Raw genomic sequence first — 26,257 nt, forward strand, 5'->3', positions numbered from 1 at the left:
ATGCAAACGGGTATGCATACCTAAGTAGCCGGACTTGGACTGTGTTCGCAAACGGGTATGCATACGGTCGTTTGAATATTACTGCTTATTAAGATAGTAGGGAGGTACGCCATCCGTCGGCAATAATATCTAGTAGGGCGGTACTCCATCCGTCGGAAATAATATATATACTATTTTATTTAAGGGAAATCACTCGTATGCGTATTATACTTGTTTGTATAACTTCCTGATCTTGATAGTAATATTCTGAATCATGGTTTGACTGAGCACTCTATGTGGACGATGTTATTATTATTGATTAGGGTTGCTCTCGCGTCGTCTTCTCTAATGAGTTTGGCGAGGTTAGAGTGACACTTGCTTCATGATGCATAAATAGCTGAATGATTAATTTCTTCTTGTGTCTTTCGATTCATATTCTTTTAGAACTGTGAAGCATGTTAACGTTTACTTGAGAGTTACATGTTTTCATTGAGCCCCCTTTTTGGGATGATGTGCTCATTCGTTCCCACTTCAGTTTCAGTATTCAGAAGAAAAGGCGCACCTGAAGATATTTGTTTCCGTCGCGTAAAGTTTCAGAGAATTGAAGATGTTTATTTATATTTTATATATGTATACTTTCTCTGTAAACAACTCATGGTTATATTCTTTTCATATGAAAGATCTTCATTTATACTGTATTAGAGTGTATGTGTTTGTTTTTGGGTTTAGCTTATGTAGTCTAGATTCTTAAGATCGTTAGTCTAGATTTTATGTTTCAATTAGTTTGTAATCCAATTATCTAAGCGGGTTAAGTACTTGGGGCGTCACAACTTGGTATCTGAGCTCACTATTAGATCTTACATGGGCGATAATAGGAACAAACAGTGATAGTTAGTGAACTAGATCAGCTTAGAACTGGGTTGGGTTGTGAGATAAATTTTAATCACTAAAATACATCAATAACTAAAAGATTTATTTGGTTGATTGATTTGTTTGTTTGTTTGTGTATACATTTTATGAAGTAAAAATTGTAGGTTAAACTAATTTTAATATAGCTAGAAGTTGATAGAGATTAGAGAATAATTAGTTTAAAATTAAGAAGACCTAGTCAATCAAATATTAGGAAAAAAAATAGTGATATTAGCATATTTGATAGATTCTAAATGACATGGAGGAATTTTTTAAGTACCTTGACTTATATGTAGAGTTATCAATTTATTGGGATAGAAAATTAGTGCGTGGAACTTAGATTCATTTATCTGTTAGTGTATAAGTCAGTTTAACTTAGGTTGATTATTTTGATTGATAGTTACAGATTCAAATAGAAACCTTATGATAGAGTGTCTTCCAGTGTACAGAGAACCAGATATCTGTTGAAATAAAACATAGTTTTTTGAACCTAGAGCCACAAATTTAGTTCTAGACAAACATATAGGTTTGTGTTTCATTTCATGTTGTTTCAAACTTATTTGAAGTGAGTTATTTTTTCGCGCGTTTGTAAGTATGAGCAGTACTTACACTTAGACAAGACATAGTGTTTCTCTAAGGTTAGGAGTTTTGAAGACCAGAAGAACGGTTTGATTTTCGAGGACGAAAATGCTATAAGGTGAGGAGAATGTAAGGACTCTCAAGCTCATCAACGATATTTGACCAGTCTAGAGATGATCAAGAGATAGTTTAACCGCTAATGAATCGATTAGTTAATATATAATTTAATTAATGGAGATTAATATAACAACGATCTAGATATGAAACTAGTATCATTAGATAGATCTCGAAAAGTTATGCGGAACACTACTCGAACGTGTCATTCGGATACCAGACGAAGAAGATATCTTTGGTTGGTGAAAGGGTAAATCATTTTTTCTTTCCTTTAGACCGACCTGTCTGCCGATATCATTTGGAATTTGGATGGGTGCATCATTTTATCTTTGGCCTTATCACCAAAACCCGACCGAAGAGAAGTCATTCTCTTTTCTTTTTCTTCTTTCATCATTCTTCTTCTTTCTTCTTTCTCTTCCCCTGTTCTTCTCTAGTTATGTTCGATTTGTGAGTTGTGAGTTCGGTTCGAGAGATTTAATTGAATAGGGAGAGCTTATTAAGTAGAAGATGGTGATGATGTTGTGTTTTACTAAGCACGGGATGAAGGAGAAGATTGAGATGATGTAAATCGAAGTTAGGGTTAGAATTTAGTTCTCGAGATGAAGGAAATCAACTGAAGATTGAGTTTCTAGTAGATGTAGAACCGAGGGGTTGTTAAGGAATTGACGAGGTGAATTTTTTTTGGTGTTGAATCCAAACCAGGTAATTAATTTAGGGTTTCAAGTAATTCAATTTTCTTCTAAGAATTCTTTTTATTTGATTGAATTAGTATATGGGTTTGTGTTTGATTGAAGTCTAAATGGATGTATGGAGTTTAATTTGATTTCATAGAGAAATTAGGGTTCATGTTCTTCCCTAAATCAAACTAGAAATTAAGGTTTGAGTTTATAATTAGGAATCATCTAATTGGTTCTGGAAGGAAGATGAATTGATGATTTAAAGTTAGGTTTTGTGACAGAATGGATGAAGTAGTTGTTGCAGGTTGTGCTGAAATAGTTCATTAGTTAGTTGCAGTTGTTGGAAATGAGATGTGAAGGTGGGTTGTTAGTTAAGTTAAGGCTTTGCAGATAAGAATGTAATTGGACTGAGCTGAGATGGATTGTGTTGGCTAGAGCAAGTGAAAGAAGATGGAGATGCAGTTGAAGTTATGAAGTAACAATGGCAGCGGTGTAGAGGATGGTGAGTCATAGAATGGTTATGCAAAGGAGAACAAAGTGAACAAGAGAAATTGTTGGTGGAGGCTTTGAACAGATCGGGGATGGTTGTATGATTCTGAAAGGTGGATTGCAGGGAAGAGTTAACTCAAGTAACTGCAGTTGGGGTAGTGTTTGAGTTGTTAAGGCTGAATTGCAGATGAGAAGAATATGAATGAAGATAAATGAACTGTTAGTACGTAAGTTCTCAGGTACAGGGGTTGCTGGAGTTGTAATTGTGATTAATGGACTGAGTATGTTCTCAAATGAAGTTGCAGGTGGTATGAACGAGGTTGTGGCAGTGTTATTGAACTGGCAGAAGACTTAGAAGAATGTTTTGTAAACATATGAAGGCTAGATTGTTGTCTTGAGTATATTTGTAGTTAAGTTGGTGATGTATTGGAATTAGAATTAGGAATGATGATTATGGTGTTTGGAACTATAATTGAAATGTTGTAAAAATGCAGGGAGGAGGCCTGAGTTTTATGGAATGATCTAGTGATGGAATTGAAAGGCTTATTGCAGTTAGAAATGCATCTTTTGGCTTGGCATATTTTGTGTTACATCATAATTGTACATTAGAAGTTTGGTTTAGACATTTGGACTATTAGTCATCCTAGTCAGTCTAGCTGACTTATCTGACTCAGACCATCTGACTGAGACGAATCAGTCTAACCCTGAGTTGACTCATTAATCAGATTTGACCCGGTTTGACTCAGTGACTTAACTCATTGACTCGTTGACCAGTTGATCTTTGACTTGACCTTTGACCTGGAATCTGACTTGATGTGAACTGTTCGTTGACTGTTGGACCGTTAGTGACTGTCAGTTGACCAGTTTGACCAGGCCTTAGATTAATGGGCATGTTTAGTGGACTTGGGCTTAAGCATAGTTTTCCTATTTTGATATATTGGGACTTTATGGTCTGAATTAGCCTTTGGTTCCTTCTACAAGTTGTAGATATTCATAAGACTTATTTAATGGATTATATAATCAACCCAATTGAGTTAGTAAACCTCAGATATGTTAAAGATAGAGAATGAAAAGGTATAGTTCCATAAATGGGCTTAGAATCATTAGATAGTTCACTTAGCCTTTAACTAGAGAAATGTATGAGATTATGTTATGAGTCTTGTGTGAGACTTTTGGCAAATTCCTAAGAGTGCTTGTATGATTAACATTTAATCTTTATTACCAACGATCGATTCAAAGGATGAACCAGTGGACTGAGGTTCTCGAGGTTGGCATGGATCGTCATCAAATCAGGTGGGAACTCTGTAACCTTCTTGTAATCATTAAGCTTTCTTTATCAGCGAGCATGATGAGACCTTACTATTTATGTGCATGATTGCATGTACTTTGATGTACTATTCCTGTATCCTTAAGTATGATGTATATGTTGCATCTGTATGTACGATGTTTGTTATGACGTGTTTGTGTGTGATATGTATTGTGAGATTTACCTGCGAGGAGTGTCTGTGTTTTCCCACGGCTCTTAGCTAAGTCAAGTATGCCGGTACGCCATCCGGTTGGATATTATTTAGTAGCGCGATACGCCATCCGTCATAATATTGTTATAACTATTTCATTTAGTAGAGCGGTATGCCATCTGTTTGAATATTATTGCTTATTAAGATAATAGGGAGGTACGCCATCCGTCGGAAATAATATCTAGTAGGACGGTACGCCATCCGTCGGCAATAGTATATATACTATCTTATTTAAGGGAAATCACTCGTGTGCATATTATGCTTGCTTGACTAACCTTTGCTTCTTGATGCATGAATTGCTGAATGTTTCCTTTCAAACGTTATCTCTTTTAAATTACGGTTTTATCTTTAGAACTTTGAAGTATGTTAGTGATTACTTGAGAGTTATTCTGTAAACAACACATTTATATATTTTTAGTACCCGAAGGACTTTTATTCATATAATATCATAGAGTTTGGGTTTTGATATTTAGCACTTTCTATAGTTATGATTCTTAAAATCGATAATCTAGTTTTGATGCTTCAATTAGTTTGTAATCCTATCAAATAAGAAGGTTTAGTATTTGGGGCGTCACAAGTTGGTAATTCACATCCTAACTCAGTTGAACATAGTGTGCATACGGGTATGCATACCAAAGTTCCCGGACTTCAACTGACTTCGCCGGCACGCTTACGGGTATGCATACTTAAGTTTCCGGATTTCCACTGACCTACCAGTATGCGTATGGGTATGCATACTAGATTCTCGATCTTGCACAACACATACGCAAGTATGCATACTATGCTTATATCCAATCATGTTTAATCATTCTAAACTCCAATTTTAATCATTGAAACATTCTTAGAAGATGCCAATAGATGTCTCACACAAACTATTAGTTTCAAAGCAATTTTCAAGTGATCAAGTAATCAATACGAGACATTCTGAGTCTACATCAAATAATTGTCTCATACAAATCATCTAAGATGTTACAAGGCGATTTTCACATGATCATCTTTTGACTTTCGTCAATAAAATAGTATGATCTTGGTTAAAGAAAAAGATTACCAACATACATTTCAAGATGTATGTAAGCGAGTTAAACTCAACTCGAAATATCAAATGTGTATAAATTGAAGTCTATATAGCTATACGACTTTTGTCTCAAAAAGTATATAGAGTAGAAATAGACTTTCTGAGTGATAGATGAGTTCAAGTTTCCACATACCTTTTTTTGGTGAAGTTTCACAAGATCCCCTTAGTAGTTATTTGTCTTCAACCGACAAACGATGTGAAGTCTAATGCTCAAATACACATTCTATCCTAATCCGAGTCTTAGCTAAAAGTACACTAGAAATCAAGACTTATAGTTTTGACAACTAAACTTGACAAACAAGCTTGAGATAGCAACACTTATGAGTTCGACCGAGAAATGCTCTAACAGAATATCCTTTTACACTATTATTCTCACACTATCTCAAATTTTGAAGGTCTGTTTATATTATGTAAAGCTAATATTTTAGGAAAATGTTTCTTTTACAAAGTTCTACATATATACCTGCCGAAAATGAATGGATTCCAAAACGTATAACACCACCGTCTACCAATCTTAATTTGAATTAATGGTTAGAAATTCCTTGATTTCCAACTGCTCGTTTTCAAAGTAGTAAATGGTGATGTTATACGTTTCAGACTATACTCATTTTGATATAAACATAGAGATTTATAAGAGGATCATATCCCCAAAATATTTGCTTCAAATCTAAAACTGCTTGGTTTTTATTCACAAAAATGATGTCCAAAGCGTGAGATAGGGTGAGAATAAAAGTGCGAGGAACTGAACTAGTAGTTAAGTTATTTTATAAGATTTGAAAATACTCTAACTTGGATAAATGTCCAGCATTAGATTAAATATTTTCATTTTAAATGATTGAATCAGATAGAAAGTGCAGTTAGAAATGAAATGTTTGAAAGTGAAACTAGGGTGTTCCAACTAAATGTTATCGAAGAGTTGCAACATGTGAAAACATCTTGGTTGTTTTAATTTTAGTTTAGTTTGCTTACATTCTTATATACCGTGAAACTTCAATTTATGTTTTCAGATTAGTAAATCCTATCAATTCAAATGGTGATTTGTATATTTTATTAGTTGATTTGTGTTTTCAGTGCATACCTAGCAATGGAGGGTAAGCTCCCCAATCTCCGTTGAATTCCTAGACTAATCGAGCTAGTGCACCTTCGAGAATTCAGTGCAACAGAAAATGTTAAAGCAAGCAATGCGGCGCACATCAAAGGATATGCCACTAAAACTGCATCGAATTTTGTCTACAAAAAATGTAATTCAATGATTGTAACAGAATGGGAAGCACATCTAGAAAGGCAGAAAATCACATCTAGAAAGTCAGAAAAATGCTCATTATTATGCTAATTGTAGTTAGAGAATAAGAGTTCCTGAAAACATAAATGAATACGCAGATGTACATTTCCCTCTTAAGAGGCATTTTAATTAAGAACACTACAATGTTAGTCAAGAGAGGTGATGTTGCTGATAAAGTTGGAACTTCACAAAAAGTTCATATACTCCTATTTATGTACAACTTACATGTTTTGAATAAAAAAAGAAAATCAATAAATAAAAAAAGAAAAGAAAAAAAGAAAATCAATAAATGATATGGTTTAGTATGGATATTGAAATGCGGCACTCGCATTGCGCGTGCATTTTCTGCTAGTTTATGGTAATAGTCTTACATTAGAGCCAGTTTAATAGTTTTCCAAATTTCTTTCGGTTTCCAATAATTCGTTGTGCCTTGTTGTTCCTGGAGTTGCATGTGCCACCGAAGTTACGCCCGTAATCGATTTCCTTGCTAGTTTGAACTATCCATTAAGGTTCACTTCTCAATGGAAATGTAACAATCCTTGTAACTCTTGGTTTGGGATGACTTGTAAGAAAAATAAAGTTACGGAGATTAACTTTCCCAATCAGCATTTCAACGGAACCATCAACCCTGAGCACATTCATTTACGAAAAAACAACATATCAGGTCAAATTCCTTCAAGTCTTGTAGATTTAAAAAATTTAACATTAGTGGACCTACGGATTAATAGTATTCAACCTCCTATTCCAAGATTCAGCAACGGGGTTACAATTCTTATTGATGTTAAGTCTTTTGAAATTGGAAAAGTGGCTTTGGGGGTATACTGTTTCATAAGTGGTGGTCTTTCTATCAATCTACTGTTTATCTGTTGTTTTCTCCGTATGAAATGTAAATATAATTAATTACTAACCGTCTATTTAAGTTGGACGAATGGAATATTTTAAAAATATAATTTTTTATGATTGATGCGATATTTTTTTTTATTTAAAAGTGTAAAATATTACATATATATATATATTCCAATTATATTTTAATAATGCTTCGTTTATCTACACTATCGATTGTTGATTTTATTAATTGGAATCGCAATTTAGTTTTTATTGTTATAAAAATATTGCAAGTTTAGTATTAGACAAGGATTGTCAGTTTTCCATCATTGTCTGAGTTATATGTTAATAGATTAAAAATAAATAAAAACTAAATATAAAAAAGTCTTAATTTATTTTTGTCCTATCCAAAGAAAACAAAGGTTCCAAAACTGACATTGATTTCAGTACCAAGATTTTGGCGATTAGTATTAGCAATTTTAGCGATCTTTGCTGAAAGTTTCGTCGTTTATACTGCATCTAAAGAGGCTCAGATAGAGTACCCGACTAGCACCAGAATATTCTCCGGTTTAAGGGCTATTCAAAACGGGCGACTATACTGAGTGAAATTATTTCTTCATTTTCATCGAATTTTTCATATATTTTTTGAAATTCATGAACACCGAACATTCATGAACAAGGATATATACAACAAGATACTAACATATAACAAGCAGTTAGTAATTAATTATATTTTCTACCGTTTTTGTTTCATTCCTTTCTATGACATGAAAGAATCGCGCGAGAGATGAACAAAACGAACTGCTGAATGCGAGAACCCATGTTCCCGTCCTTCAAACTGAGAATAAACCAATCTTACTCTTAGATACCCAATTGAAAGAGAAAGAAATGAACTCACAGTGTAACGTCGTATCAACTCTAGAGTTCTTTGTGCACACAACTTATAGACTGTGGAAGCAAACACACTGCAATTCTGAAACATATCACTAAAATCAGAATATAGTTAAACCTTTATAATTTAATAGCCTTGGGACCACTAAATTTTATTAATTTAAAGAGATATTAAATTATCCATAAATTAATATATTAATTTAGAGAATATTTCCTATTGATAAAGTCAATAAATTGAATTTGACTCATTTAATTTGGACGATTTTGAATTTGAAATATTCTACTATCACACTACAACGGGTTTCGCTTCAATATAATAATGCAACTCCAGGTCTTATGAGTGCATTAATAATTAATACAGATGAAATACAATTAGATTTGAACTTCAAAGAAAAACAAACAACTATTGGTTCATATTTTCCTAAAGTTTTATATGTACAAGAAACTTTTCAATTTTCTTATTAGTAATTATTAATTTATATAATATTTGTGACCTATAAATACTTAAGGGAGATTTTTGAAAAGTATTAAGTTATTATATTATCGAAATTATTATTTTAGCACTATAGGCCCAAGAAGGGACTAAGGAATTTTATTATTTTAGGGAAATTATTATTTTAGCGAGTGTTAATTTACAGAGGTTCTAATGTAAAAAGAGAATCAACACGCAAAATGAGTGAACTCAGTTCTTAATTTTCATAATTGATTTTCTGGTTTTAATCAGTTTGATGTTTTATCTAATCGATCTATTTTAATATTCCTCATCCTTAGTATTGACTTATGTTTAAAGATTTATCCCTGAATTACTCCATTTTCATGGATAACTAATTTCTTTATCTTCCATGATTTGATTTGCAGAAATTTTCAATCTCCGGATGGAATTTGCCGTACAATAGTCATAACGTTTGCGTTCATTGGTGTTCAAGATCGGGATTCTCAATATTTTCACAAAGGTATGATTGCTCATACAATTGGTGGTTTGATAAATCGGCATCTCAAAAACCTAATTCGGATTCCTCGATCAGTATATTAGAAGCTCGTGTTTTTCACAAATTTCAAAATTCAATTATCAACTTAAACCTAAAACAACCTATTCTTTGAAAGTCTATATAAGAGAGAACCTGAAGAAAATGGGATTTTGAATCCCGACACTATTCTTGTGTGTCCTAGTTGTAAAATAGAGTCGTCCTCTCCCTCAAACCCTTCTAGGGTTTATCGACTAAATAAATTTCACCTAGGGATTCGTGAAGCCAGAACCGACTATCTTTGGTAGTTATTGTATCCTGGTCTTCTTTTGGTTGTTGAGTATTTGCTCCATCAAACAAGATAGAAAATAATCACAAAGTTCTCTTCGTCTCGGACTTTGTGATCCCACAGGTTTTATACTTGTGAGGTAAATAAGAATCTATCTTGTTGTCGGAGTTATAAGATCCAAATTTTGAGGTTTGCTAGACTTTATCTATTGAAATTGATTTCCAGTCTCACTTTGATCTTTGATAAAAAGGAAATCACATGTAGGCTTATTTGTGGGAGGCGGATTGGTTTAAAGTCTTCGATTGAGTTGAAGAAACTCTTAGGATGTAAAGGACGCCAGCTAAGGGAATCAATTGCGCGGATTGAAGAAGCGTATGGAGCGCGACTGTAAACGAATTGATGCGAGGGTTTAATTCGGTCTCAACTGCATTCCAGTCCTAAGTATTGATAGTAAAATAAAGTCTGTAGCGGCTTAATACAGTTTGGTGTCCGATCTGGACAAGGTCTCGGGGTTTTTATGCATTTGCGGTTTCCTCATTAACAAAATTTATGGTGTTTGTGTTATTTGTTTTTCCGGATTATATTGGTTATTTTTATAATTGAAATATCACAGGTTGTACGTTAATCAACCAAAGTAGATATGTCCATCATAATTGATTGGATATGACTTCATTGATTCTTGGATGTTGATCTTCGGAATCATCCAAGTACTGTCACACGTAAATCAGGTTCACAGACTTGCCTCTGTAAAATTTCTGATTGTGGGAGATAGAGATATAACTATGAATATTATTCCTTGATTGAGATTCATTAAGTTGAACTCTCGAAATAGTACTTAGGTTTAGTCCATACAGGTTTCCTAAGAAAAAGTTGCTGGTTTATTTTGGCACCCCCACATTTTCAAATATCAACTACTACCAACCATGATCTCCCTTAATATGATTCTATTATCACCAATCAAGTTTTCGATTAATCAAGTGATTCTGCACCAATGGAAACAACAACTGGAGATCATATCTAGGTTTCCGACAAGATTAAGCATTCTGCAAGCAAAGCTGGGGAAATTCAGGTAATTTTTAGCTCTATCAAATTAATTTTTTTACCTTTCTATTTTTTTTTTATCATTCTTGGTTTAGTGTTAGTATGTATAAGATTTTTTATTTCCATCATTTTTCTCTTATAGAAGCATATTTGGGCTTTTTTTTACACCATTCCAAAATGAATTCCCTGCTTGGGATGTCCAAGGTCCGGCTAATAAATTCACAAACCAACAACTACATAATTTAGTCAAAATTCAAAATCCTGATTTCATTTTTCTTTATGAAACTAAGGTTGATGTTTGTAGAATGATTTCTGTAGCACAGTCTTTAAATTATCACTACATTAGTAGGATTGGTTTCGCTGGTGGTTTGATACTTATGTGGAAGAATGGTATTTCTTGTGAAATTGTTAGTGCAACTGATAACATTATTCATGCACTTCTCAAAGTTCATCCTCAGTCTCCTGAAGTTCTAATTTGATTCATGTACACATACCCTGAACAAAAAAACATCCAGTGTAATTTCTTACATGAGCGTAGAAAGATGTCAATCAACCCAGCTGGTTAGTCTTAGGAGACCTTAAATTCCATATAAATTGTGATGTTAATAGTCTTGAAAGTTGGTTATGAGCTTGATTGATATTGGTGTAGGGACTACACCTGGCCTAGTAATAGATTTGGTACTGGTTTTAGGAAAGCTAGATTAGATTTTTGGTTTAGGAAACAATGATTGATTTCTACATTTTTCTGCGGCTAAAGTTCTCAGTTGAATCACATTGCATCTTATCATTGTCCTATTTTGTTATTAACTGATCCCATCCCTAAGCATCTTCGTGACCTTTTAAGCTTTTTGGTACTTGATTTAAGCATGAAACATTTGAAAATCAAATGGACTTAGCGTGAAACATAACTGTTCATGGGAGTCCTCCTTTAAGTTTCAACAAAATCTTCAATTCACCAGAACAACTTTGTCTCAATGGAATTGAGTATACTGACATTTAGGAGAATATTATCAAACTCCAAGAGGAACTGAAATATATTCAGGATAGTCAAATCAGTAATGATCAACATGATAGAATAGTTTCTCTTACTAAAGACATTGAGAAAAGGAATAACATTCAAACTGAATTTTATAAAGAGAAATCTAGGGATAAGTTTGTCACTAGCATGAATAATAATACTAGATATTTTCATTCCCCTGTGCTTAGGTGGAAGCATATAAACAATATCGATCCTCTATGTGATAACAATGGAAATTGGTATAATGATAGATATCATATTAATCTTTTTACTAACCATTTCCTCTGTTAGGTATTCTACCAATCCTGTTTTTGAATCTGATACTTTTGATTGTATTCCTACTACTCTCTCTCATAATGACAATGGAAGTTTGATAAGTACTCCTTCGAAGGAGGAAATTGAATCGGTTGTTGAGAGTATGTCTGTTTGGACTTCACATGGTCCAGATGGATTCCAAGATGGGTTTTACCAAACTCAATGAAAGCATGTTGGTAATGATGTTATAAATGTAGTTCAAAGGATTTTTGAATCTAGATTCATGCCTATGAGTCTGAATAAGGCATACATTTCCCCGATCCCTAAATGTGAAGATCCTAAAACTCCTTCTGATTTTAGACCAATTGATATATGCAATACATCTTATAAGATTATTTCCAAAATTCTGGCTAACAAAATTAAGACGTTCCTTAAAACATGATGTCTCCCTATCAAGAAGCTTTTGTCCCCAACAGATCTATTCATGATAACATTATAGTTTCCCATGAAATGATTCATATTATGAACCATAGAGAATGATATAGTGGCACTATGACCCTTAAGTTAGACCTTTCAAAAGCATTTGATAGGTTAGAATGAAATTTTCTCATAAATGTTTTGAAAAAGTTTGGTTTCTGTGAAGATTTTTGCGATCTTATTTACCAATGCCTTTCAGTACCAGCGCAAGTATTCTTCTCAACGGTTCTCCTCGTCAACAATACCATATTTCTAGAGGTTTAAGACAATTAGACCCACTTTCTCCCTGTCTTTTTATCGTTGCTATGAAGTATCTTTATAGAAGTTTTCTTATTGCGGAAACTAATAAAATCATTTCTGGTGCGAAAGTTGCTAACAGAATCCCTTCTATGTCTCATCTGTTGTTTAGACAATGTCTATGGTATTCTGGACATTGTAAAGATATATTTAGGTCAGCTTCTAATTGGTATATATTTAGGCCAGCTTCTAAACTTTCAATAATCTTGTGTCTATTTGAACAACAATATGAGTCCAGGTGCTTGTGAAGATTTAGCTAAAAACATGAATATTGTAAGTGATTCTGATACATACCTTGGGGTTCCTCTTCTTGTAGGTCAGAAGAAACAAAAAGCTTTTAACCCTATTCTTCATTCAATAGATGTTGGTGCAGTATTTCTCTAAACCAATCTGGTAGATCCACTTTGGTTAAGTCTGTTCTGAATGTTCTTCCTAAAAAATTTAGGACAAACTTGATTCTTTGCAAAAAGAGATTCAGTGGGAACACAGAAGTAATAGAGGCATTTGTTTTATATCATATATGAGTGTTTGTATTTCAAAGTCGTAATCTTGGTTGTAAAAATATTTTTCCATAACTTCAAATAATTATGAGTATTATAGAATAGAATTTTTTTTTGGGTCTGACAATAAGAATAATATTCTTTCTATGCCTTAGCCTAATTTCCCCTCTATCTATGGCCAAGGATGGGCCCGAGAATACGACTCAAAGGCCAAAAGAATAGCACTCGATCATCTGACAAATTTAAGTGCCGACATAAGGCCGGCAGTATGGCATCTAACTCTGATTTGGTTATTCTTCTTTGAAGCCGGCTTTTTTCTGTTGAACATTTAGAATTTGTCTCACTTTGAAACTGAAACTTATCGATATCTGGATTTGATATTATTATCTCTATAAAAAAAAAGAAAAAAAAAACTACTACTCACATTCACTCTTTCAACTCAAAAATCCCAAGCCAAAAGAAAGAAAAATGAGGGGTTTTTCTGGTTGTACTTAGCTTCACAATTACTTGTAATGGTGCATTACAAACAGGATTTTACCTTGAAAAATGTGGTGAAAACAACGTCGAAGATATCATTAGAGACGTTGTCGAATCCAGATTTTCGACATCGTTGCTGCACTCCTTCGCTTGCATTTCCATGATTGTTTCGTATCGGTAAATATATATCAGAATTTCCTCATTGATGTTGTTTGTTACTTGCATATTGATTCCCTTGTGATTTGAACAAAAGGGATGTGACGGGTCGCAGCTCCTAAATGGTACTGACACTGAGAAGAACGCAGGCCCTAACTTTAGCGTGAGAGGTTACGATCTTATCGACGAAGCAAAAGCTGCAGTCGAGAAAGCTTGTCGTTTCATGTGCTGATATCATAGCCATAGCCATAGCCACCCGAGATGCTGTCTTCATGGTACGAAATTCTTTAGTGTGTACATACGCACGGTTGTAAATCTCTGGAGGTCGCAAGTTTACAATGAATTCTTGAATATGAATGCAGGCTAAAGGACTGAACTACAAGGTTGAGACAGGAAGAAGGGATGGCTTGGTTTCTTCAGCAGATAATGTTGATCTTGCCGGACCTTCAATTACTGTGAAGAACGCAATCGCGTTATTCAAAACAAAAGGACTTAATACGATGGACATGGTTTTGCTTCTTGGTAAGTACCATATATGCAACACAATGCATATTTTAATTGTGCCTGTGATTATCATTTTAGGTGCTCACACCGTCGGAGTCGCACACTGTTCCTTAATTGGAAACCGGCTCTACAACTTCAATAACACAGGAAAAAAGGACCCGACCATGGAGGCTTCACTCTTCAAGTCATTGTCAAAGACATGTCCAAGAATCCCAAACGATTCTGATAGTCAAGTTGCATTAGACCAAACCATTGACAGTACCAACATTACATGACACAAGTCAAAGGACGGAGAGGAATTCTTCAAATCGATCAAAACATAGGGTTAGACGCATCGACTGGAGCCATTGTTCGCTCATTTGTCGATGGTCCCTTGAAGAAATCGTTTCAATCTCGATTCGGTAGCTGTCTGATCAAATTGGGTCGAGTTGGTGTACTTACTGGCAAAAACGAAGGAGAAATTAGAAGAACTTATGGAGCTGTCAATCCTTAAGATTTTTTCTGTTGTTGTAATTTTTCTCTTTTTCAGAGAGTTATCAGTTCAATTCTATCCATCAATACTAGCTATTGCACAAAATGAAATAAAACAAGCAGCCTGAAGGCGGATCAGAAATGAAATTGATCAAGTACATAAAACATGACAAACAAAAGTTTCTCTGTTTGTGATGAAAGACAAACAAGAGTTTCAAGTGTTTGATTTTATTCCTGAAGTCTACAGAACAAAAGAAAATCACAAAAAATATACGATCCATAATGGCCAGTACAAAACATAGGAGAAGCCGGACAAGGAGGATGGGTTTAGGTCCTGTTCTCAGATCTAGAAGTAGTTGGTGTTGTAGAACTTCTTAAGGAAGTCAGAGGCACATTGATCCTTAGTCCCAACATCCTGCACCAGTCCTTCGTTCCCTACCACATACTGCCCAATGATATGATGCCGTTGTTTCGCGTGTTCAACAATGTTGTTCAGTTCTTCCATCCCTTTGAACAGAAGCATGTCTATTACCTACATATCAGTGAACAAATATTTACGGAGAAACGTGTTACATTCGAGATACAAATGTTTTGCAAAATCATGTTCCATGACAACATATCGAGAGTTGCAGGCAACAAAGTAAGGACAGAAAAAATCAAAAAGAGAAACATGTTAAATTTGAATTATGAAGTTTGCCAAATCATGTTCTATGTCAACTCTAAGCGCAGAACGAATCAAAAAGAGAAACATGTTAAATTCGAATTACAAAGTTTACCAAACCATGTTCTATGTCAACTTATCGAGAGTTGCAGGCAACAAATTAAGCACAGAACAATTAGTCTTACGAGCAAGGCTGATTGCCATCCCTGCCTTTAAGGGAAGAACTTGAAAACAAGCCAACAACTAACACATGAAAATTTGATTTAACACTTAACTCTGTCACTGCTTAAAACAACTAACTATTGCCAAGAAGGTTGACAAACAAGAAAATGAGGAAATGAAGCAGAGTTAACTTAAGCTAGCAAGCAAAAATTGTGAAGAAAGTGAAGATCTCTCCAAAATGTTTGGCATGCATAAAATGGTAATAATTCCATCAGTGCCTATTGTTCTGATTCATTCAGCAGCAGCCTTATCTATTTTCCGAAAAGGAGTCGAGTTGTTTTAACCCAATTTAATTCTCAGACATTGTAGTGGTTCCTAGTGTGTGGGTGCTTGTGTCTAGAATAGCAGCCCAGTCAATTTCATAGATATATAGAAACTTTCACTCTCATTGGCTATGAGTTGAAGCTGGATGTGTAATAGTGTTGATTACTAGGAAAACCAAGACATTCTCAATGTCAAGGACTACAGTGTAACTAACTTCCAAAAATGTGAATACAAGAACTTTGTAGATCACAGGAAGGTAGACAGACATACAGTAGATCTTGAATCCCAGCCATTAATCAAACAGTAACAAAACTTTCAAAACCAGAACTTGAGAAATGTCTCAAATCTAACTGTTTGATTAATGGCTGGGATTCATATGTATGATTTTCTTTATTCGAAAAACGTTATAAGGTATCCTGTTATGTAGGTTATCAAACACAACATCTGTTTAACCAACAACACACATAAGGAATATTTAGAGTCTGGTTAAAAGAAAATGAGGTGTTGGAGTATTAGACCACTTGATTAGATATCACAGAGAAGGAATCAAGGCAAGTAACAAGGTTTACGTAACTCACACTTCTAAATCAAGAGTTAAAACTTGAAATTGCATATCAGCAAGATTCAATGAGTGAAAAACACCCAGAAATTTTAACACAGGAAATATCACAAAACAACAATGCCAACTGGGTCTTGACATGAATATCTATCCACTAAGCTATATCCTAAGTTCTACAGAAACTTTCAATCTCATCGACGATGACTGGTTAAAAGAGTAACGAGGACTCACGATTTCAAGGACTACAATGTAAGTAACTTCCACTTAAATGAAAGAACTTCTTAGGTCTCAGAAGGTATAAAAGAAAAACATGGCATCATTAGTTCTTGAGTCCCAGTGCAGGCGGCAAACATTCGAAACTAGAATTTTACAAATCAAACTGTTCATATCTATGATTTTTAAATGCTATAATGTATCCTGTTACTTTGGTTAGCAAACACAACATCCCTATAACTAATAGAGTAATAGTTCATTGGAATTTTTAGAGTCTAATTAAGAGAAGAAAAAAAAAGAAGGGTCTTCACATGAATATCCATCAGGCTGCACTACCCATTTTATCCATCAGGCTGCATTAGCCATTTTATCCAAAAAACGAACTATACCAACGTAACATCTCTGGCACTACTGTCTAGTTTGCAGCTTTTGCTACTGCTTTTTGGTAAGGTCCACAAATCACCCCAACCAAACTAGGTTTTCTACCAATTATTACCATATTACTTGCTTGGTAGCTCAATAGCTCGGTCCACACAATGTAGTCATCACTAGAGAAACCAAGACTGAACTAACTTCCAAAAAGTATATTCAAGAATTCCTTGGATCTCAGAAGATAACATAAAAGAAGAAAGACATGGCATCATTATATCTTGAATCCCACCCATTAATCAAACAGCAAGACTTGAGACATTGCGGGCAACAAAACGTTCAAAACCAGAATTTTACAAATCAAAAGTTAGTGTCTCTACGCTTATCATATCTGTGATTTATCTTTACTGAATAAATGTTATATGGTGTCCAGTTATGCAGGTTAGCAAACACAACATACCTATAACCAACAATTCAGATTGGAATATTTAGAGTCTAGTTAAGAGAAAAATGAAGCATCGATGTATTAAACCACTTAATTAAACATCACAGAAAAGGAATCAGGACAGGCAGGACACAAGGTTTACACCTCTATGTCAAAGCTTGAAATTGTTGATATGCAATTTCAATAATTGAATAATACCCTGAAATTTTAACACAGGAAATACCACAAACATAAATCTCAATGAATAATAAGTGTAAATACTCTGAAATACTCACATAAATATCCATCAGGCTGCACTACCTATTTTATCCTTGAAATGAATATTACATCTCTGGCACTGCTATCTAGTTTTGCTACTGCTGTAACTATTTGGTAAGGTCCACAAACTGCCCGAATCAAACTAGGTTTTCTACCGATTATTATCGTATTACTAGAAGTGTGTGCTGCTCAATAGCTTCGGTGTACACAATGTTGAACAAATTCTTGCATTCAAAAGGAAGATAAGATGATTACAGGGTTCGTAAGCATTTTTCTCAACAAGGTAGTCACTAGAGAAACCAAGACTCAAATAATAGAACCTCAAAACACATAAAACCAGAAACGAAAATAAAATCTCCTAAAATCTTTAGTTCCACAGATATTAAGATTAGCAACAATCCACATTGGAATATTTAGAGTCTAATGAAAGAGAAAAATGAAGAGTTGGAGTATTGGTCCACTTCCTCAAATATCACAGAGAAGGAATCAGGGGAAGACACGAGGTTTACATAACTCACACTTGTACTTGAAGATTTAAAGCTTGAAATCAGCAATTTCAATAAGTGAATAACACAGGAAATATGACAATGCAAAAATGTCAACAAGGGTCTTGCTATGAATACCTAACGATCAAGCTATATCACCCATTTTATCCTAGAACTAAAGTTCTTCCAACATAACATCACTGTTATCTTTTCAGCAGCTTTCTGTAGCTTCCACAACTACGTGAAATGCCCCAACAACAACCTCAATCAAACCCCCATATTACTAGATATACTTCACAATGTCAACAATGGTTTAAAAAGGGTTTCTCAACAATGCAACTGTATATTGAGCTAGCGAAAATGAAAATTCTCAAATAACCAAATCATTCATTGAAGAACCCAAAATAATTAAAAAAAATGAAGAAACGCAAATTTTGTTTGTACCTTAGGGTTAGTGATGGATGCATTCTGACGGATTTGAGAAGCAATAGAAGAACGAAGCTGAGCAGCAGTAGTAACATCGTATAGATTGTAAATCTCCATAACTGATGGTATCGATCTACAAGCACTCCTGAAGAAATCAAATGTACGTTTCCTTGCTTCTTCCAAACTCGATGAATTTGGTGGTACTTTCACTGCTCTCATTGTAAACGCCATCTTTACAAAATTAACAGCAAAACTACACAAAATAAACAGAAATCAAATCAAAACTCCTGGTAATTCATACAGAATCAAGAACCAGATAGGTATGGAGAAAGAAACAATGAAGTCACCTGAAAGAAATAGAGAGATCGATTTTGATTTCGGATTTTGGGGAAGAAAGAAGTACCCAAAGAAGAAATAAGAATAGAAACAATGATACCCGAACGGGTATTAAAACCCGACGACAAATAAGTTGAAACCCATACAAAGCCCAGGCCCAAAACTAAGGTGAAACCCTAGACCTAGGTATATCTTTCTTTTTATCTTCTTTTCTCTGGATTTATCTTTTTCTACTGCTGCTGCTGCTGCTGCCGATTTGTGGAAGAAGAAGAAGATGCAGATATTTGTGAAGACACTGACTGGGAAGACGATCACCTTAGAGGTGGAGTCAAGCGATACTATTGATAATGTGAAAGCTAAGATTCAAGACAAAGAAGGTATTCCACCAGACCAACAGAGATTGATTTTTGCTGGTAAACAACTTGAAGATGGTCGTACACTTGCTGATTACAACATCCAGAAAGGTATCAATTAGAAAAACTTACTTGTTTTTGTTTGTTTATTTGAGTTTGATTTTGTTCAATTTTGAAAGTATTGATTTGTTTTTGTGTGTGTTTGTGTGAATGAAGAATCGACTCTACATCTTGTTTTGAGGCTACGTGGTGGGATTATTGAACCATCTTTGATGGCTTTGGCAAGGAAGTACAACCAGGACAAGATGATTTGTCGCAAGTAAGTGTTGCATTTCCCTTTGTCTAATTTTGGTTTTTGAGTTGCATTAACATTCTATTAAGGATATACTTTGTTATTAAAATGAGATTGTAAATGAATTTTGATTATGTAATAGGCAGACAAGATTAGACATCTGAAAATTTGAATTACAGAAGATTGTTTAGTAGGTATAGGCTTATATACTGAGAATGGGTTGGGGAACACCATTATGTTGTGCATTTTATAATTGAATTTATGTGGTGTTTTCACATCAGCTGTCAAGCATGTAGAACTTTAGCGTATTTTACCTTAGTTCTGCAGCCCTTTATACAGCATACAGTTATCAAAGATTGATTGATGATGAGAAAAGAAACTTAACTTTACAATTCAGACTTTTGGTTTTTCCTTATTGTGAACACTTGCATTATACCTGCTCAAGGTACTGTAGTGTGCTGCATTGATGTTTAGGTCTTGTAATGGTGCTATTTAGTAATACTGAGTGATGTGGTTTTGGTTGCAGATGCTATGCACGTCTTCATCCTCGTGCTGTCAACTGCAGGAAGAAGAAGTGTGGACACAGCAACCAGGTATTAATTTTTGTCCTTCTTAAATTGATTGTGCCATTTAGTTACCATCTGTGATCTTCAGATTCTTGGTATTCTTTATTTGGCGCTCGTATTGACTTGTGTTTTGCTTCTTTGTTTCAATTGCAGTTGAGGCCAAAGAAGAAGATCAAGTAGATGCTATACTCAATTTTGGCGGGTGCAGAGCCAGAGAATTTGTTTTATAGCTTCTTAGTTGGTACCTTTACTTCCAAACATTTGAACTTTGTGTTTTTAGTCAAGTATATCGTTCAACGCTTTATAACCCACTCTGCTTAAAAGTCTGGCACGTTATATTGTTTTAGATCTTTTTATGAATATATTGACTTTCTTAATTCTGTCAGAAGCATTGTCAACTGTTAACCGCTTTTCTCATAGTAGCTTTTGCTTCTTGCTGTTTGCCTGATGAACTTCAAGTTTATATAACCTATATTTACCAAGATTGTTAGTAAGAATTAAGCTTAGCTTGATATGTTTTTACTGAAGAGTGCAATAAGGCTTGGCTTGATAGGTCTGTGCTTCACATTGCTTATCTTCTACTTGTTTGAGTCAATTTCAAGCCTTAGGCTATGCTCAATGTGATGTGGGCCATACTTAGTAGTTAGAAATGTAATTTGGAAATTTGAAAATATACTCCAATACGTGATAGTTCGGAAATCTGCCTTAGGCTAAGCTTAACGCGATATCAACTGTTAACTTCTTTTGTTATAGTAACTTTTGCTTCTTGCTGCAAACAGCAATGTCTTGCATATCTGCCTATGGAAGCTATTAGTCTATAACCCATATTACCATGACTTATTTACATATATTATGCTTAGCTTGATATGTTTTTACTGAAGAGTGCAATTAGTTTTGGCTTGATAGGTTTGTGCTTCACATTGCTTATCTTCTACTTGTTTGAGTGATAATTCCAAGCCTTAGTCTAAGCTTAACACGATGTTGCTCATTCTTGGTAATCAGAAATGTGATTTGGAAGTCTGAAAATATAGGGTTTAACGACTTCACTTAGTGATAGTTAATAGAAAAAAGTTAGGAATTGAGGCAGAACAGATTAGATTGAGCATGTGAACTATAGTAATGACATAATCTAAGATTTGTAAGTTGCATCCAACAGATTTAAAAGAGGCTTACACTTTGGAAGACGCTATTAAGTATTAACTATATAGAAACAACTAAATAAAAACAAAAAAATAAGCTAAACAAGAGCATGTGAGTAAAGACATAATCGAAGATTTTAAGTTGCACTCAACAGATTTAAAAGAGGCCAACACTTTGGAAGACGCCATTAACTAAATAAAAACAAAAAAATAAGCTAATCAGTGACAGCTGTGGGATTTGAACCCACGCCCTTTCGGACCAGAGCCTAAATCTGGCGCCTTAGACGACTCGGCCAAACTGTCTTAGTGATGATATATGTTCTAGTTTCTACAATTTGATATAGAGTTTGCCAATTTTGTCTACTGAGTAACAATGGAGTGCGCTGCTTTGTCGTCGTGTTTCAAATTCAAAAATCAAAAATTGTGGTTACTGAACCTAAGCACTAATTCCTATCCCGTCAGGAATGTTCCAACAGAGGAAGATGATGAGGTTTCTTCTTGTGTGAATCTGCTTAGTTACACCCTTTCAGTTTATAAACTATTTATCCGTTAGTCTGTTTGAAAGTAAAGATAGGTATGCTGATAACTCTTGTTCATCACTTCACCTCCATGTGTTTACTTGGCTGTTTTTGATTGTGTTTCTTATAATGAATTTGTAGTAGTGACACTAATATCATAGAAATTGAGCCTAAATAATTTAGATGAAGCCTAGCATAGATGAAGTGATCTATAGTAATGCATTGAGAAGACACTAGTTTAATTACTATAAAAACAACCACACTAGAGATGAAAATTAAACAAAACAAATGACAGCTGTGGGATTTGAACCCACGCCCTTTCGGACCAGAGCCTAAATCTGGCGCCTTAGACCACTCGACCAAACTGTCGGGATATGTTTTCAATGTGCTAGTTTCTATAATTTGATGTAGAGTTTGTTATATCTGTATTAGTTTCTATACTGAATTTGAAGGAGTGACATTGATTTTATAGGAGTTTAGCCTAAACAAATTAGATGAAGTGAACTACAGTAATGCCTAGTGTAGACACTTGTAAGTTGTAACTAACAGGTTTGAGGGGCATAATTAGTGATGAAAATTAAGCAAAACTAATTGACAGCTGTGGGATTTGAACCCACGCCCTTTCGGACCAGAGCCTAAATCTGGCGCCTTAGACCACTCGGCCAAACTGTCTTGTTGCTTTATATATTCTTTCTTTGCTTCCTATGGTATGCATATAGTTCAGTATTAGCAGGTGGAGTTTACTGTTGTGTTTTTGGTTTAACGATAAGATTTTATCATTGAACCTTTTTGAACCATAGTTTGTGATATCTATTTCTCTGTCCTATTAAGAGTTAAATCATTAGTAGTTTCTATGGTTTGACATAAAGTTTGTCGTGTTTCATATTCAACAGTAGTGTTTACTGAACCTAATTACCAGATCATGTTATATGAAATCTTATCCCATCAGGAGTGTCCTAACAGAGGAAGATGAGGTTTCTTTTTGTAGTTATCTGCTAATTTACACCCTTCTAATATACGATTACAAATAATTATGTTTGTAAAATGTACCATTTCCATGTGTTCTGTTCTATTGGTCTGCTTGAAATTGTAAAGATAGGAATTATGATAACACTTGTTCACCTCCACTTATGCAGAATTAATCAGCGATTGATTGTGTAAGTTATAGGATTTGTAGTAGTGACAGAAGTGTAGTAAAGCCTAGCGCAGACACTTATGAGTTGTAACTAACAGGTATAAAGGCCAATGCATTGAAAGACACTAGTTAATTCTATAGAAATAATCACACTAAATAGGAAAATTATGCAAAATAAATGACAGCTGTGGGATTTGAACCCACGCCCTTTCGGACCAGAGCCTAAATCTGGCGCCTTAGACCACTCGGCCAAACTGTCTTATAGCTAATTCTATTATGTTTTTCTTTCATATAGTTTACTTTCTATTCATTGGTGGTGGAATTTACTGTTATTTTTTGTTTGTTTGGCGTGCTGTCGTGTTTTTTGTTTGGCGGCAAGAGTTAACTGAACCTTATTAAACTAGTAATTTGTGATATCTATTCCTCTGTCCTATTAGGAATTTTCCCGCAGAATATCAGGTATTCGTTTTGTATAGTTAGAATATTTCTTAGTTGGTAAAAAGGAACATAGAATCTCCGTAATCATTAGTCTCCATGGTCACAATGTTAGCAAATAGAAAAACAGGTAAAAAGAAAGGCAGTAGAACAGTAATTTTCTACTTCTTACAGAGGGTTGTGAAATATAGATATTGCCATGGTACTCTAAATGCATCTTAGGATTGAAGTGTGTGCAAGCACCGGCACAATCTTCATAAAAGAGTGTAATTGTTAATATTGCAGTACTTCTTTTTTATAGTTCGTCTAAAATTACTTTAAAGAGAATGGTGTTCTTAAACTTATTAGTATTTTGTTGATTGACTTGATTGGAACCCCCACTACATAATTTTATAAGAAGAAAGTCTTTGTAGGCTCGTGAATATGGTGCTTAGAAAACACATCCTCTCTGTATTATGTGGAAATATTTTCCAAGTACCACCTGCCATGGCCCCATATCTTTCATTAAGAAGATACAGACTACTGACCTACTCTAGCGATACTGTTACAGCATCTTTCTGAGAAATTTTCTGCGGCCAGTACTAGTAAGTCTCATTCAATGACACCATAGATGTGGATGTAGTATTTGTTGCTACGTTCACTTGTGAATTCCAGATATGTATCACTCTAACTATTATCTTGCTTTTTTATTTTTATTTATGAACTATTGGTACGATAACTACACAACCTTACAAAACCTGAAAACAAACTGATATACAAAGTCCAGAATGAGGTTTGTGTCGCATGCTTTGATGTCTGTCCTAGGGTACAAGTGCAATCCTCACTATGTGCGTTCATACTCATACAAGCCTGTACATATGGTGTTCGGTTACGTTTTGTGTCATGGTTTCCTTTTGCCTGTGGGCGTTCTAGTGTTCTTTTCCTACACTGTGATGCTTTTGTTTCCTTGTTAGAAGAAGTTTTGGTTAAGAATAAGGATTGAATCTCCTTTTCTGAATCTCGTGGAGCTTCTGAATTGTTGTTGTTGTGTGATTGCATTTTTTTTCTGAAGCTAATATTGTTGGCCCTCTTACTTCTTCAGAACTTCAACAGCTGGTGATCTGAAATTTTCTTTTTCTGACATGCTTATTGCCTCCATTAGCCTGTCAGGTAGAAGTTGTTTTCACTAAAAATTATATAGAGCATCTTTTTAAGGCCAGACTTCCCACCACTGTGAATTGCCACTACATGATTGATCAAATAGACTCGTAGAATCATCGAGACTACCCCAGTCTTCTGACGATGATAAAATTCCATATGTTGGCTCCCCAATGTTCATTAGATCATGTTCTTCATCTTGCCCGAAATATTCTAGTTCCTTGCTGTGTTCATCCTCTGAACAAGGATCAAGTCTGAAATCCAATCCATTTCCTCCTTCCACTGATAGCTCTGGTTTCTTTTCAAATTTGTATTTGGTGTCTCCATTGTCAGAATCACCATCCATACTGCTGTTGTTTCCAGCTAAACCCAGGCCGCAGCAACTGCTCTCTTCTCTAGGCTTACCCACCAGATCACTTAGCTTCTGCAACTGTCAGAAAAAGAAGAAGATGATGTTATAAATAAACTCATGTTGTGGCTGTTAAGCCTAGATAAAATTAGCTTTAAAGAAAGATCATGATGTTATATCAGGTGTCAGAGATAGAATTAGCTTTTACCTGTTTGATCAAGGCTTGTTTTTCGCTCTCTAAGTTCTCGAATTTAGAAGCAAGATCATCATAACTAGCTTTGAGAATGTTGTAATCTCTTTCAAGCTGCTTCGACTTCCATCTAGCCCTCCTGTTCTGAAACCAAATCGCAACCTGTCGAGGCTGTAATCCCAACTCTTTAGCCAACAGAAGTTTCATTTTAGGTTCCAGCTTTGTTTCTGTTTCGAACATAGATTCCAATGATTTGATTTGCTCATCACTAAATCTTTTCTTCTTTTTATTGTTCTTCTTCCTCATCATAGAAGTATCATTGGAAGACGACTCCAATATTGATGATGATGATTCCAGCTTTACACCTGTTGCTCCTGTTTCCATTGTAGTAGTAGTACAATCTAAAAGAAATTCTTCCTCTGCATCCAACATCTCCTCAATTGATCTAAAGAAAAGTGTAGACTGCGGCCACTTCTATCTATCTCTAGGTAGCTTCTCCACTATAGAAGCAATTTATAAGTAGAAAAAAAGGTTAGAAAAGGAAGAGTGCTTTATATGGTGTTGTAGTTGGGTGAGTCAGGCCAGGGTATGGTATTTCCAGACAATTGGGGGGTGTTGTGATCTCTGATTTATACCAAAACTCATGGGGTAGTAGTAGTAGTAGAATTGAAGAAGAAGAGGAAGATGAAGAGATATAAGATGAGGGAGGGTATGGGAGAAACAGAGTAAATGAAGTTAGGAGAGGGTGTGTCTGTCCAGGTGGTGGTGGTGGTGGTGTTAGATGCTGCTGGGGTCCAAAAACCAGACCAATGGAATCAAATATCTTCTCTCACTCACTCACTCACCCTCTAATCTATGGCTCTATCCCTATCGTTTTTTTTCTTACTTAACTTTGTGATATAACCAGCCATTGCCTTGCCTTGCCTTGTTTGAAGCCTTTAACTTTTTTAACTTTTGTTTTTCTTATCGTGTGGGTCTCTGTCTCTCCCTCCCTATCATCTCTTCTTCTTGCTTTCTAAATTATTTTCTGTCTTTGTCTCTCGTTTTTGTTTCTTTGCTCAATTTTCTTATTACATCCTTAAGTTCTTCGACTAATTCGCTTACGCATCATCGAAGAC

The 26,257-nt window shown here is 34.8% G+C and overlaps 3 protein-coding genes, 4 non-coding genes and 1 pseudogene across 7 annotated transcripts; 2 read left to right on the forward strand and 6 right to left on the reverse strand.

The window, feature by feature from the left end:
• Positions 1 to 12,907: 12,907 nt before the first annotated feature.
• LOC113339570 lies at positions 12,908 to 14,824 on the forward strand (annotated as a pseudogene).
• An 88-nt stretch (positions 14,825 to 14,912) lies between these two features.
• Positions 14,913 to 19,126, reverse strand: LOC113340164 (NADH dehydrogenase [ubiquinone] 1 alpha subcomplex subunit 6-like). The gene is made up of 3 exons (XM_026585367.1): positions 19,037 to 19,126; positions 18,708 to 18,942; positions 14,913 to 15,319 (listed from the first exon to the last, which is right to left on the reverse strand). Exons 2-3 carry the CDS (start codon positions 18,918 to 18,920, stop codon positions 15,134 to 15,136), a joined length of 399 nt encoding a protein of 132 aa, XP_026441152.1. The 5' UTR covers positions 18,921 to 18,942; positions 19,037 to 19,126; the 3' UTR covers positions 14,913 to 15,133.
• A 111-nt stretch (positions 19,127 to 19,237) lies between these two features.
• LOC113340165 (ubiquitin-60S ribosomal protein L40) lies at positions 19,238 to 20,624 on the forward strand. The gene is made up of 4 exons (XM_026585369.1): positions 19,238 to 19,489; positions 19,595 to 19,697; positions 20,197 to 20,263; positions 20,390 to 20,624. Exons 1-4 carry the CDS (start codon positions 19,300 to 19,302, stop codon positions 20,414 to 20,416), a joined length of 387 nt encoding a protein of 128 aa, XP_026441154.1. The 5' UTR covers positions 19,238 to 19,299; the 3' UTR covers positions 20,417 to 20,624.
• Positions 20,625 to 21,598: 974 nt separating this feature from the next.
• Positions 21,599 to 21,678, reverse strand: TRNAL-UAG. The gene has a single exon. It is a non-coding gene; the product is annotated as a tRNA-Leu (tRNA).
• A 504-nt stretch (positions 21,679 to 22,182) lies between these two features.
• On the reverse strand, positions 22,183 to 22,262 carry TRNAL-UAG. The gene has a single exon. It is a non-coding gene; the product is annotated as a tRNA-Leu (tRNA).
• Positions 22,263 to 22,485: 223 nt separating this feature from the next.
• On the reverse strand, positions 22,486 to 22,565 carry TRNAL-UAG. The gene has a single exon. It is a non-coding gene; the product is annotated as a tRNA-Leu (tRNA).
• A 642-nt stretch (positions 22,566 to 23,207) lies between these two features.
• Positions 23,208 to 23,287, reverse strand: TRNAL-UAG. The gene has a single exon. It is a non-coding gene; the product is annotated as a tRNA-Leu (tRNA).
• An 833-nt stretch (positions 23,288 to 24,120) lies between these two features.
• On the reverse strand, positions 24,121 to 25,994 carry LOC113340017 (homeobox-leucine zipper protein ATHB-12-like). The gene is made up of 2 exons (XM_026585228.1): positions 25,158 to 25,994; positions 24,121 to 25,030 (listed from the first exon to the last, which is right to left on the reverse strand). The coding sequence occupies exons 1-2, from the start codon at positions 25,569 to 25,571 to the stop codon at positions 24,653 to 24,655; spliced, it is 792 nt and encodes a 263-aa protein (XP_026441013.1). The 5' UTR covers positions 25,572 to 25,994; the 3' UTR covers positions 24,121 to 24,652.
• Positions 25,995 to 26,257: the final 263 nt, after the last annotated feature.

This window comes from Papaver somniferum, unplaced genomic scaffold, assembly GCF_003573695.1.
Source record: "Papaver somniferum cultivar HN1 unplaced genomic scaffold, ASM357369v1 unplaced-scaffold_21, whole genome shotgun sequence".
NCBI classification, from domain to species: Eukaryota; Viridiplantae; Streptophyta; class Magnoliopsida; order Ranunculales; family Papaveraceae; genus Papaver; species Papaver somniferum.